Source organism: Stigmatopora argus, chromosome 15 (genome assembly GCF_051989625.1).
Source record: "Stigmatopora argus isolate UIUO_Sarg chromosome 15, RoL_Sarg_1.0, whole genome shotgun sequence".
NCBI lineage: Eukaryota > Metazoa > Chordata > Actinopteri > Syngnathiformes > Syngnathidae > Stigmatopora > Stigmatopora argus.
This window is the reverse complement of record NC_135401.1, coordinates 8,642,331-8,655,146: the sequence shown is the minus strand read 5'-3', so window position 1 is coordinate 8,655,146 and position 12,816 is coordinate 8,642,331. Positions and strand designations below refer to the sequence as shown.

The following is a 12,816-nucleotide window of genomic DNA, read 5'->3' as shown; positions in this document are numbered from 1 at the left end:
CCAGGACCCCAGAGCTGTGAGGCCGACACGCTAACCACTCGCTCCACTCATTTCATTTCCCTTGTTTCAGTGCATGTCTTTGGGTGGCACATTCCCCTAACAAAACATGCATTATAGGTTAACTCATTGTGGAGATTAATTAAATTTCCATGGGATTATTCGGAAAACTTGTAAAACCATGGTCCAGTTTTTGTAATTAAAAAAAAATTATCCAACCTAGTACATACAAAAAACGTAGAGAAGTCATCTGGGGCTCTGTAAATTGTGACCAATCAGTAGGTAGTTTAATCATTTCCGAGTACTACCGTCACTGAAATTTAAAATAAATATTATAACAGTTTAGGGAAACTTTTGTTTTTCAATGGGAACCTCTAGAGGCAGGTAGGAGAATTACATTATGAATCTCGATTTAAAAACAGTCGCTGCTGTTGGTTGACTTTAGTCACATGTTCAATTCGAAGATGGCGTCTCCAAATGGAGGTAAATTCCAATTCTTTTACCAAGGCGTTCTGCTTATTCCTTTGAATTTTCGTAATTCTTTATGTTCGATCGTCTCAACGAGTCAAATTGTACTTAGTCAGTGTAAATTGGTGCCGTTCAGATCACCGTTTCAAACGATTGCCTCAACTGGACTTAATGTTTGTCCAATGTTGTAAAACACTAACTAAGCAGTGGAAATTTGACACAAGCAAACAGCTAAATGTGTTTTTTGCTATGTTTCTAACAATATAAGATCTTTCTAAGGTTAAATTGGGAATTACACTATCGTTTTGCAGCGTCGGATACATAATATCGGCATAAATATTCGAGTTATCATTGATATATGTCGTTCATGTAAAGTTACTGCTTCACTGATTACACTCATTATGCATTAATATTATTCTAGCTTGTACTGAAATAGTGTACTTTTCACAAATTTTCTTTGAATTGATTGTTCCAAACTGCTGAACTAAAATCAGAAATTGATATTCAAATGCAGAGGCATTGATGTAAATATATAGGGGTCAAAAATGTGAGTTTTAGCCATTTCACAACAATAAGCAGTTTCCTTAAAGTAATACATCACAAACAAGTGTTTTATTGGAAACAACATGACATATGCAATAAATCACGATCAATTATGATAAAGAATAATCCTGAGGGTCAATCAAAGACTCATGAAAATTGATGGATTAAAATTGTACAGTAAGTATAGGTAAAAAAAGGTCCGTTTTTTTTCAGTGATGAAGAACAACAATGTGTTTCTCTGTAGTAAAATGTTCTTTAAAAATTTAAATCCCTTTAGATCAACCGTTTACCCCAGAAGGTGAAGATTTTGAAACCTCGTTGCTCAGTTTTGAGAAGCTGGACAGAGCATCTCCTGACCTTTGGCCCGAACAGCGTAAGGCCTAATTCTCTCTTCTGTTTTGCATTGACTTTGATTTATCTACCTTGTCATTTTAAATACTAATCCTATTTTCACAGTGCCAGGAGTTGCTGAATTTGCTGCATCTTGTAAAAATGTAAGCTTCAATTTCTCTTAAGCATCTTTTGATATTTTGATAGATTATTCCAGTCAAATTGTTTTTCCCTATTTTGCAGCCCCTCACAAATTCCCCACCCAAATGGATGGCTGATCTTGAGAGTGAGGACATTGAGATGTTAAAAGGTAATTCATCTATATAAGAGAAAAGTGTCAAAGCAGAGATACTAAAAAGTACCCTTAAAATGGTTACAGTAGACAGGATTTATTTTGAAAAGGTAAACAATTTCCCACTTGTCTGAAAGACTCGTGCTGTACACACTTAAAAAGGTAAATTTCCATATTCCCTTGTCTCATCTTATCTCATTTTCTGAACTGCTTTATCCTCACTAGGGTTGTGGGGGGTGCTGGAGCCTATCCCAGCTGACTTTGGGCCAGAGGCAGGGGACACCCTGAATTGGTGGGCAGCCAATCGCAGGGCACAAGGAAACAAGGAACCATTCACGCTCACACTCATACCTAGGGGCAATTTAGAGTGTCCAAATGTCTTTGGAATGTGGGATGAAACCAGAGTCACCCACACAGGGCCGGGGAGAACATGCAAACTCCACACAGGTGGACCGACCTGGGTTTAAACCCAGGTCCCCCACTCTGAGGCCGACGCGCTAACCACTCATCCCCCGCGCCGCCCCGTATTCCCTTGTATGTCTTTAATATAATCTTAGTCAAATTTAAACCTGTTTTATTTTTAAGTATTTTACAGCAGTAATTATATCCTAACTGGAATTATTTCACCATGGAATATTTTTACATTTTATAAAATATGTTTGTCTTCTTTCTGACTGGCACATTCATGTTTGACCTGTCTTATTTCACTATGTTTGTGTGGCAGTAGTTTTGAGGATGTTAAAAATCCATGTCATCAATGTGGGATAATTTTATTGGACAGAAGAAAGAAATTTGAAACATTTTGTTGGGAATTACCATAATTATGAAAAAAGATGAAAGCCTAATAACATGACTTGTAAAGATCTTCTCTAATTCATAATTTGATGCAAACAAATATAATGATTATGACCATGTAGCTATTATGTGTATATAGACAATTAACAGTTTGTACAGATTGAATGTTTGTATTATTTACCTTTGCAGAGTTGGGCAGCTTGACAACAGCCAATCTGATGGAGAAGGTCAAAGGTCTTCAGAACCTTGCATACCAACTGGGATTAGAAGAATGTAAGTACCATTAAAAACTCAATCTATTTGTAAACCTTTTATAATAATAACCCAGGGGCAGGCATGAAACCACCTTTTGCTTTAAACTTGATTCAGGAGACATTTTTCGAATGTTTTTGGCCGCTAGATGGCGCGTGCTACATCCAAATCGCAAAAGTACTGTCTACTGCATTTTTCTTGGTAGAAATAAGCATCTGCACTCAGATGACTGACAAGTTAACCGTCAAAATAAGAGATTTGGGTCAATCTTGTTACACTTGGAAATGTCAGTAACACAAGCATGGCTCGAACAAGTGCCCGATTCATGTGATGCATACAAAATCTAGTTTATAATCCTTCCCCTTTTACTACCTCCATTGTCATAATCCCACCAGAGTGTGGATTAGAGCGCAATAGCTAAGTGCTCAAAATTTTCAGATGAGAAAACCATGGTTTACTTTCCCTGTGAAATTTCACACAAGCCAGCAACACTTGATTTTAAACATGTTCTAAAATGCAGTGGATAGAATGAATTTAGATATCCGAATGCTTTTTTTGGTATTAATAAAAGGGAAGAAGTGAAATCTTTCCAAAAGGCTCCACAATTTAGTCATTATAAGGTTATGTTTTTATTTATTGATTTTTTTTTTGTTGGTTTTGTTTCGTTTTTTAATTAAAGAAAAAGTCACTTTCCTTACATTGGGTTCAATTTAAAATACCGTATTTTCCAGACTACAAGTCACCGGGTCTGTAATTTATACTCAGGTGTGACACACTGTATACTTAAAAAATTTTTTTTTATATATTTTTGAAAAACTACTCAATTATCACAAAAATTATGCTTTCATTACATTTTTTTATTTGATATCACTTGCCCTATAAAGCAGTGGTGTCAGACTCGGGTTGGTTCGTGGGCCGCTTTAACGTCAACTTGATTTCACGTGGGCCGGACCATTTTAGATATAATATTTAGATTTTTTTTATAAATGGATTAAAAGAATTGGATTAAAATCCCTGAATATTCAGTTTTTTATAGATCTAAAACAATGTTTATTTTACCTTTTTTAATATATTTTTAGATTTTACAAAATGATTTTTGAACTAAAAACACAGAAAAAAATGATTAAAAAATTACAGTTATTGATTTAAAAGGGGGAAAATCAGGAAATTTAATATACATCTATACTCTTCATTTTAATTTGATCCTAAAACAGAAAGTCGGCACTGATGATTTTCTTTCCCGGGCCACGCAAAATGATGCGGCGGGCCAGATTTGGCCCCCGGGCCGCCACTTTGACACGTGCTTTAAAGGGTCTATCATAGCTGCTCATGTAAATTTTAGATTCCTGAATTGAAATATTTTATCAGGTGAATATTTGTTCTCTTGCTTCAATTTCATTGAAAAATATTCATTTAAATGTGATTGTAATCGATTACATGTTTGCACTGCAACAATATTAATCTGTGTGAAATAATTCCATCAATAAGCCCTCTATAGCAAACCGTGAACAGCCAAATGAACATTTTTAATGTCGGATAACAACTATTGAACGGCAACCAAGGAAAACTTGTAATTAGATGTACATCAAATTGCCTCATATGTCATATCGTCCCACGAAATAATTATGAGACATTGTCCCGAAGTGACTGAGGAATGGTAAAGATGATCTTTCCGTTCATGTGCATTGTGAAGCTTTTGATTCCTAGAGGAGCACGTAATCCACTTGGTGTAAAGATGTTCACCGTCGCACGTCGACAACGCCAAGATTTGCAATCCTGTCATGTAGCCGTACTTGAGGGCACACAATGATGGTTGTTATTGCTGTCAGAGTTGCCCTGTAATGGGGGGGCCTGTTTAAGGCTCTCTGGTTTAATTTTCTCCTTTTCCTGGCTGTCAGGGGAGTGCTTGTAAATCTCAGCTACTTTTTCATCACGTTGCCGGTCCTTACTCAGGACCTGTAAACGAGACTCTGTCGAGAGCGCGGCAGAGCGAGGGCGAGAGGACAGGATTTACTGCCCATCCCCCCTCCAGGCATGTGGCCCATTAAAAAAGGAAGCTGGTTAATGGGCAGGGCACAATCAAGTTGTGAAAACTCACCCAGCAGCCTACAGTGAGAGAGCAGCCTGAGCCAGCCTTTAACAAAACACATAAAAACCATTCCCTTGAGCTTACGATATAGCAACCCAGTGCCTGTTGATGTTTTTTTTTTCCCGCCTATTCCCATGTTAATTCATCAGCATGCATGCAATGGGCGCCCCCTCCCTGGCCAACTTCCACCAGCGCATCCAACAATAGCCGCGTGACGCCGACCCGGTCTATTCCCATTGGGGCTTGACGCGTGCCTCTTCCCCGGGCCCAGCTGTTACTCCTCCCCGTGATGAATGCTGTGTCGCGGGCCACTGAGTGTGGGCAGCAGGCCTCGCGTCTCGAGGGAAAGCTCATGCTCTGATAAGTGCTGTTATTGGAGGTAATTGAAAGCTGAGTGTTCCTTTGGGACGCTCCGAAGGGCCTCCGCTTCTGATTTTTACCGAGGTGATGACGATGGTAGTCTATCCTTCTTCTGTCCTCAAGGCGATCGCTTCCTCCAACCTTCTAACTTTAAACATGCTTTTAATTAAGACTTTCTAGGCCTGGCTCTGATGCTTTATTGGTATTTCTTTTCATTTGTGTCTAGTTGCAGTAGAAGGTCAGTTACATCTGTAAAGAATAGTGATAGACTCGCAAGTTAACTGCTTTGAGGAAACTACTAAACTGACTTGTAAGCACATTGTGAGTGAGTTTAAAGATTTAATTGGTAGAGTTTTGCTACAAGGGCTGCAACGGGACTAAATACGGAAGTTTCCTACACAAACTTCGTCACTTCCAGATTCTTTTGTAACAACTATTTAGGCTTTTTTTTTTTGAAAATGCCCATTATCAGTAAAGAATGTATTATAGTTTCATGACCATAATCATAATATATAGCATGTGCTCACAGAATTCACTCTTCCATGTAATTGTACGCTATTGCAATGCTTTAAAAAATGATCTGCATAGTAATGTGCATTTTATTATTGTTAAAAAAAAGTAATTTTACATCAGATTGCATGAAATGCAAGTTTCAAAATTTCGGAGGTCTTGAACGCATCACTGTATGCACATATCTTACAAAAGTAAAAGAGCCATATAGTTTTTAGAATAAAATAATTGTCTGATTTTTTTTATAATATAACCACAAATTTGAAACAATTTAAAAAATAACATGATTTCTTTGTTTAATTCTATTGTGACATTGATGCCCATTCGTAGTTGTTACATTGTGGCATTCTACATGTTTCCCATGCCTGCTCATAAGACTCCTAACAACCTTTCACCGACCTTCTTTTACACCCAACAATTTTTGAATTCCTGTTTAGAAAGTAGATACCAGGCCAACCTTGAATTTTCAATTTGATTCAAGTAGAATAAAAGTGGGCAAGTAGGGCACCTGTCGTCCCCTCTCCTCATCTCAATGCCACCTTTCGCCGACCCCTGTTGCTTTTACATATGTGAAGGTGAGCTTGAAGGTCACCCTTTCCTGACAGTTCCTAATGACCCCGCTTTCGGCACCTCCTCCGCCGCACCCCCAAGATCCATCTCCGGCCTATTAGAAGCACATCACCGTTGAAAGTGATTGCATTCACTCGGCCCAACTGGCGCTAATATACCGCCATCAATCCGTCAGGACGGGCTGACCAAAGGACGGGCGGTTATGAAGTGCCCATGCCGACAGCCTCTGAATAAGGATACCCTTCCTCGCCCTTTCCCCCCGCTCCTTTTTACCACCCATAATATGCCAGGTTTATCTTTTCACCCCTAGCCAATTCCTTCATGGGCTCAATGCTCTAAATGGCTGTGTGATTGCTACATAACCTGACTCTCCCATTTTCTCCTGGCAGCATTTTTTGTGAGCTTTTTAAAATCACTGCCACTGCTGTATGATTTCAATTCTAGTGGTCCATTGTTGGGGGAAAAAAAAATAGTTTGGCAAGCCTTTTCCTACCGAACGAACGTCTGCGGTAGCCTTTTCATATCCCAGACAGCTTCAGTGTTGGCACTGGGTGAAAAGGAGAAGAGCTTTATGAACACACACCGACACACACACACACACACACACACACACAAACACACATTCGCAAAGACGTGCATGCACGGATTCTCGTCTCTCCCTGCCTGCCGCCTGCCTGAGCAGATCGGAAATGACACCTCATTTCCATAAAGGCATTAGGAATTCATTGAATTTTCCTTCCCAGCTAATCATACTGAGGGTGTAAAACCTTTTAGGCTTTTTAATGAATGATTCTTGACTGATTGCCTATTAATAAGGACACCTCTTGAACAGCCGTAGGAAGAGGCCGCGGCTGGGTGGTGCAGGTGTGTTTGTTTTGATGCGTGTATGAGACGGAAAATGCGCCGAAGAGAAGCCCCGCCCCCTCCTCCTCGCTTCCAACAGGACATAAAGAGGAACCAGTGGCTCCCTTGGGAAATCACAGCTCGTGTCTGCATCTTAAATATCCCTGTGAAGTATCAATAAGTGGGTAATTGAATTTTCAACACAAACATGAGCGTCAGGTGTAGGCGGCGGGTGGGGTGGGCTTGAATGTGTCCGAGTGCTTGTGTGTTTCAAAACCTGTGTACCCCCCCCCTCAAAGGGAGGGGGGTGACGAAAGTGGATGTTAAACCCATTAAATAAAGCTTACAAGGCTATAATAGCTAAGCAGCACTTGGAGATGGCCAGCGAGGGTCAGATAAGTTCTCGTAGCTCTTAATGAAAGTGAATCGGGGCAGATTGGGCCGGGGTCCAGGACTCCTCTTAACCCAGGTGGTCATCTGTCTCGGGGGCTAACAGGGGTCCTGCAGTGTGTTGCCCAGGGTGGTGCAAGGTGGGGTGATGATTACTCTCATTTCATACACTGGGGAATTGCAGGCGAAAAAAGGTGGGGGGCCTGTGACAATGACACCCAGATCAATCACCATAAATGCGTGGAAGTAAGATGTTCCACTGCACTGTTGCCTTTTCATTTACATTCCAACCACTTGTGATTCACTCCAAATGAAAATGATTTCATGCAGCACGGCGCACAGAAAACATTTCCGTTGTGACACTGAATTTCTCGGTGTCGCTCCATCCGGGCATTTTTAATTTTGTAAAACCCATTTTTACATAGTAGCAGAATACATTCATCATTTTTTTGCACATATATAGTTTAATCTTCACTTCTATAGATGATTACAACACACTGTGTACCACACAAACAGTCAGTCCCTACTTTGACAACACTTTGCAACTGAGCAGAAACTTTAAACTTGAATCCCCGGATGTCATGCATCACTTAAATGACTAGATAAATGAACATCTAGAAAATAAATTCAATCCAGGAGGGTTTTTGTGTAGCCATCAAAAAAGTGTGGCTAAACTTGGTGTGCACCAATCAACATTTTCTTTCCCATCACTGATGGGAGGGCTGACAGCAAATGATCTTTTACTGAAAATGGAATGCATATTTTGTATATGTGACGTTTAAACTAATCAAGTCCAAATTATCTTTGGAGTCCCAGCATGTCATTGGCAGTTGCCCTTAATTCCTTGCAGGAAATTATAAGAAAAAAACGACTTGAAAGCAATATATGGTGTCAGTAATTGCATACAGTCTACAGTTCCCCTGATGGAAGCACATACCAGTTAAATGATAATGAGATGGCGCCAAATCAGCAGGGCAAAGAACAAGCCCTGGCAATCCATAAGGTGTCATTTTGTATGGATGGCAGTAGTAACAAGATGCTGATTAACTTAGTGCAAAATTAGTAATTGACCTTTCTAATCAACTAAACAAATCTCTAAGTTCCTCTAATCAGTATTGATCTCGCCTGTTGTATGACATTGCGAGTGTGTGTGTATGTCCATCTTCATGGTGAAGGATTGTGATTGGAGTTTGTTTGTCGAGTAGCTTGTCAGATCGGACCTTTCATCATTTTTACATCATTTGTTTTGTTTTTTAAGCACTTGTTTGCCTTTCAAACGGAGCCTGCAATCTAAATAGAACAGGGTTTTTTTTCATTTCTGCTATTAGAATCAAATGTATGATTTATTCACTTAATAGCATTGCAAGACATAAAATACAAAGATTCACAAGGATAAAAAAATAAGAATAATAAATAAAATAAATAAAATAAAATAAAATAAATAAAATAAAATAATAATAATAAAAAAAATTTAAAAATTTATCTATTAGAATCGAATTTGCATTCATAAAACAAGATAGATACTGATACTCACACTTTCACGTGTTAGGTTAGAACTTTATTTCATCCCGTATTCGGGAAATTTCTTGGTTGCAGTAGCAAGACAGACACAAGACACACAAGACATTGTAGACCTAGGTAAAAAAAATGGAGCCACACACAGGAAGTCCACAAGGTGGGGACCTTCTGCAGACTAATTATTAGCACATAGATTACTTACCTCTCTTTTACTGTTACACAAACAATTGCTACAATGAAGACATGGCTTAGAGCAGGGGTGTCAAACGTGTGGCCCGCGGGTTCGAACCCTCGCAGTGTTGTTCTTTCTGACAGGCACGTTGTCGCTCAAAGTTTACTCACAGAATTGAATCATTGTGTTTTTCCAAACCAGAATGTTGTGATTTTTGACTGTACACTACTGCATTTTGCTCATGACAGTTCTAGACGACCAAAATGGATTGGACATCTTGCTTTGTTAATGGCAGCCAGTAAGTTACTAAATTTTTGGGCCAAAAATAAACTGGTCCAGCCCACATGAGATCTAGTTGAGTTGAATATGGGCGTGCGAAAAATAAACTGAGTTCTACACCCCTGGTTTAAGGACAACATATAACTTGTTTGCTATGACAGACTGTTTGAAAGTCAATGTTTCTTGATAGGCTTCACATGAGGACTTAAAGCACCAATTTATGCAGTGAGTTGCAATTAATGAGCCGCCCAGTGGCCTGGGGGGTTCGTGGGGCCTCGGTAGGCGTGGCAAGTCCATCTATCCGGGAGGGGGGGTGTGGTTTGGTTTATCAGAATTTCAAGAAAAGACGAGAGGCAAGGGTGATCACATTTAATATAACCTACCGCGGACAGTTAGCGACCATTACGGCTACCGATACGAAAGAGCAAGTTTGGGGTCATTTCAGTGTAATTGCGTTCAACCCTTTTGACGACTGTTTCAATCAGACGTGTCCTGCGTGCATCCAGCTGTGCCCCAGATGTTCCAGCGATGAGAAGAGATAGCAAAGTGCAAAATTAATTTGTGGCATTTGAATTAGCATCGTCTTTAACCCAATGGCAGACGCCTCAAGGTGACGCCAAGCCCGTGAGAACGAGCGCCATTGTAATTCCATACTAAGCACCTCATCAGAATTACCAATTGGATCCAGTTTTTTCATTAGGAAAGGGAAGGGGTCTCTTTAGCAGCAGACAGTTGTCCCTCGCAAGCATTATGAAGGTGGATGACATTCTGTTTAATGTCGTTTTGTAATCTGATGCCGGGGACATTTATATTTTGTCATGTGCAAAATGAAGTCACGGAGGTAATTCCAGCTCGGTAGCTCATAAAAGCACCGTAGCAGAGATTTTTCGCTTCTTGAACAAAGAGTGATGACTCTACCTGGAGGAAGGCTCTTTCATGATGCTAAAAGAAATCACATGTAAAATTGTAATATATTATTTACTCATGAATAAAAAGAATAGTTGAACAAAATTCATACATTTTCGGTACCACTTATCTTCACAAGGGTTGGGGGGGTTGCTGGACCCTAGCCCACCTGACTTCGGGCACCAGGCGGGGGACACCCGTAATTGGTGGCCAGCCAATCTCAGGGCACAAGAAGACAGACAACCATTTATGCTCACACTCATCTCTAGGTACAATTTAGATTGTTCAACAAGCCAATTGTGCATCTTTTGGCGTTGTGGGAGGAAAACGGGGTCCCTGCAGAAATCCCACGCAAGCTCGGGGAGAACATAACAAACTCCACACAGGAAGGTCCGAACCTGGCATTAAACCCTCACCGGCAATGTTCCCTCTAATTTTTTGTTTGTCTGGGCAGAAAGACAACCTCCTTTAGCACACCGAGTACCGGTGTGAGCAACATCATCATTGCTCGTTATGGGCACACACCAGTATCACACCTGCCATAAGCAGGTGTATGTCTACGACACATAAATGATTTAATAATAATAAAATGGAATGATTAATGTCTATGAATGGGCGGCCCGGCGGATGAGTGGTTCGCGCGTCGGCCTCACAGCTAAAAAAAAAAAAAAGGATTTTATTTTGTGCGCTCCATATGATTTGCTGTGCGCAGAGAAGACGAGAGTAGTGCAATTGGGAACATTGCTCACCGGACTACCTGGTTTAATAAAATGTCAAGACAAAATTTAATCCATATTTAACCCATATTTGTTCACTTTATTCAAGTATCTGAAGTTCAATAGCCCCCCAACATTTTGTGAAGTTGGAGTTCCCTGAGTCAAGGTATCACTATATTTCTTCAAGAACTCACTGATATAAATTTCCCCTTAAATGCTTACATTTAGTATTTCCGACAAGCCTGATGGACTATAGAGCTTTGCCTTTTATAGAGACTTTTTTTCTATCGTTTATTTCGGACGTGATCATGCGCTTTAATGACGTGAACAAGTTAATAGAGACATTTCCCCACTCTACATTCTGCTCTCTTATCTCGATGCTTTGCATACATACATAATGTTCACACACGTTGGAGCGCTCAGGCAATCAAGTGAATCACAAGGCTCCTTTTTTTCATGTTGTTTACCATGTTGTGAGTGAACAGATGTTTGTATATATTACCTTCCCAGTGTGACACCGCTCTTATTAAATTCATGCTTTGCATCACTAATGGTGCGAAACAAAAATGGATGGAGTCAAAGTCAGAAGTTGCTCGGTACAAACTTGCCTCATTGTTTAATTTCTCTCACATTTTTTTTAATATGGTTTTCTTCTTTTTTCATTTTCAGCCAGAGAAATGACCAGAGGGAAGTTCCTGAACATCTTGGGGAGGCCAAAGAAGTGACATGAAATGAATTTTTCCACAGTTCCCTCCATTCCGACTCACTAACTAAGTATTGTTCAACAATAATTATTAAGAAAAAAATAGCAAGGACGGGAAAAAAAGACGAAAAATCATTTTTTTTAAATATACTTTGCACTAAAGTATAGGAGACCCGCCTTGGTTCAATCCTTGTTTATACTCTTGTTTCCTGATGCCATAAATGTTGCTGCTTGTTTTGGTATTGAAAAAAACAAAACAAAAAAAATTGGAATAAAAAATGTCCATTTAGTGATTTAAAATCTGCACAACCTTGCTTTGAAAGAAAATCTTTAACTAGGGCGATAATTTGGCGCAGACACCAAAGGAAGAAGCGTCTGCCTGAGCCACCGGTGCAGTGCTTTTCCTTTAATGAGCTTTGGAAGAAAGGTCCTTTTATACACAAAACATTGCGTAAAAATAATATTGCTCATTGTTGTCACCTTTAATCAGAGTTGACATAATTACTAGGACCATTTCTCTTCTAATTAGCACACTTCAGCATTGTCAGAGCGCGCGGTCAGGCAAAAAGAGAATCAGACAGGCATGCCGAACGGGAAACAAAAAGAAGTTGGTCGACCATAATTAGGTAAGACAATGCCTCTGACTGTTCCCGGCTGGAGATGTCGCTCAGTCTCTGGCCGCTCGCTGCCAACAAGTTACACTTCTCCCCAGGCCTCTAATAAGCCCCCAATCGTCTTTCCGATTCACACGGACAGAGGCCGCCTCTGCTTCGGTGACTTCACCTCCCACACCCACCCAGGTCACCCATCTGAACAACACGGATCATTTGTACGATTTAGCAGGCCTCAGAGAGATGCTCTGTCTCACAGGAGCAGCCCAACGGGGTTAAAAAGGCGATCGTCTCTTTGATATCACTGAGTGGAGTACAGTACTTTTGAGAGTGTATTCTAGAGTCGTTCACTTTTTACCCTAAAGGACTCTTATTTCACATTGCAGTTTTCGAGACATTTTAGATTCTGGACAATCACCATTTGTGCACAAGGTTATGGCTGGCAATTATTATAGGTTATCCAACTATTTAC

General features: G+C 40.0%; 1 protein-coding gene across 1 annotated transcript; it reads left to right on the top strand.

Moving 5' to 3' along the window:
* The first annotated feature begins 370 nt into the window (after positions 1 to 370).
* Positions 371 to 12,042, top strand: lin52 (lin-52 DREAM MuvB core complex component). Its single transcript, XM_077621588.1, has 6 exons — positions 371 to 480; positions 1,286 to 1,381; positions 1,465 to 1,502; positions 1,582 to 1,648; positions 2,615 to 2,698; positions 11,700 to 12,042. The coding sequence occupies exons 1-6, from the start codon at positions 447 to 449 to the stop codon at positions 11,753 to 11,755; spliced, it is 375 nt and encodes a 124-aa protein (XP_077477714.1). The 5' UTR covers positions 371 to 446; the 3' UTR covers positions 11,756 to 12,042.
* Positions 12,043 to 12,816: the final 774 nt, after the last annotated feature.

What these genes read in the sequence shown, in the direction of transcription:
- lin52 (XM_077621588.1), top strand. Translation starts at nt 447, where the DNA reads ATGTTCAATTCGAAGATGGCGTCTCCAAATGGAG. An exon ending in TTGCTGCATCTTGTAAAAAT is followed by an intron (nt 1,503 to 1,581) that starts GTAAGCTTCAAT and finishes CCTATTTTGCAG; the next exon opens with CCCCTCACAAATTCCCCACC. An exon ending in GGACATTGAGATGTTAAAAG is followed by an intron (nt 1,649 to 2,614) that starts GTAATTCATCTA and finishes TTACCTTTGCAG; the next exon opens with AGTTGGGCAGCTTGACAACA.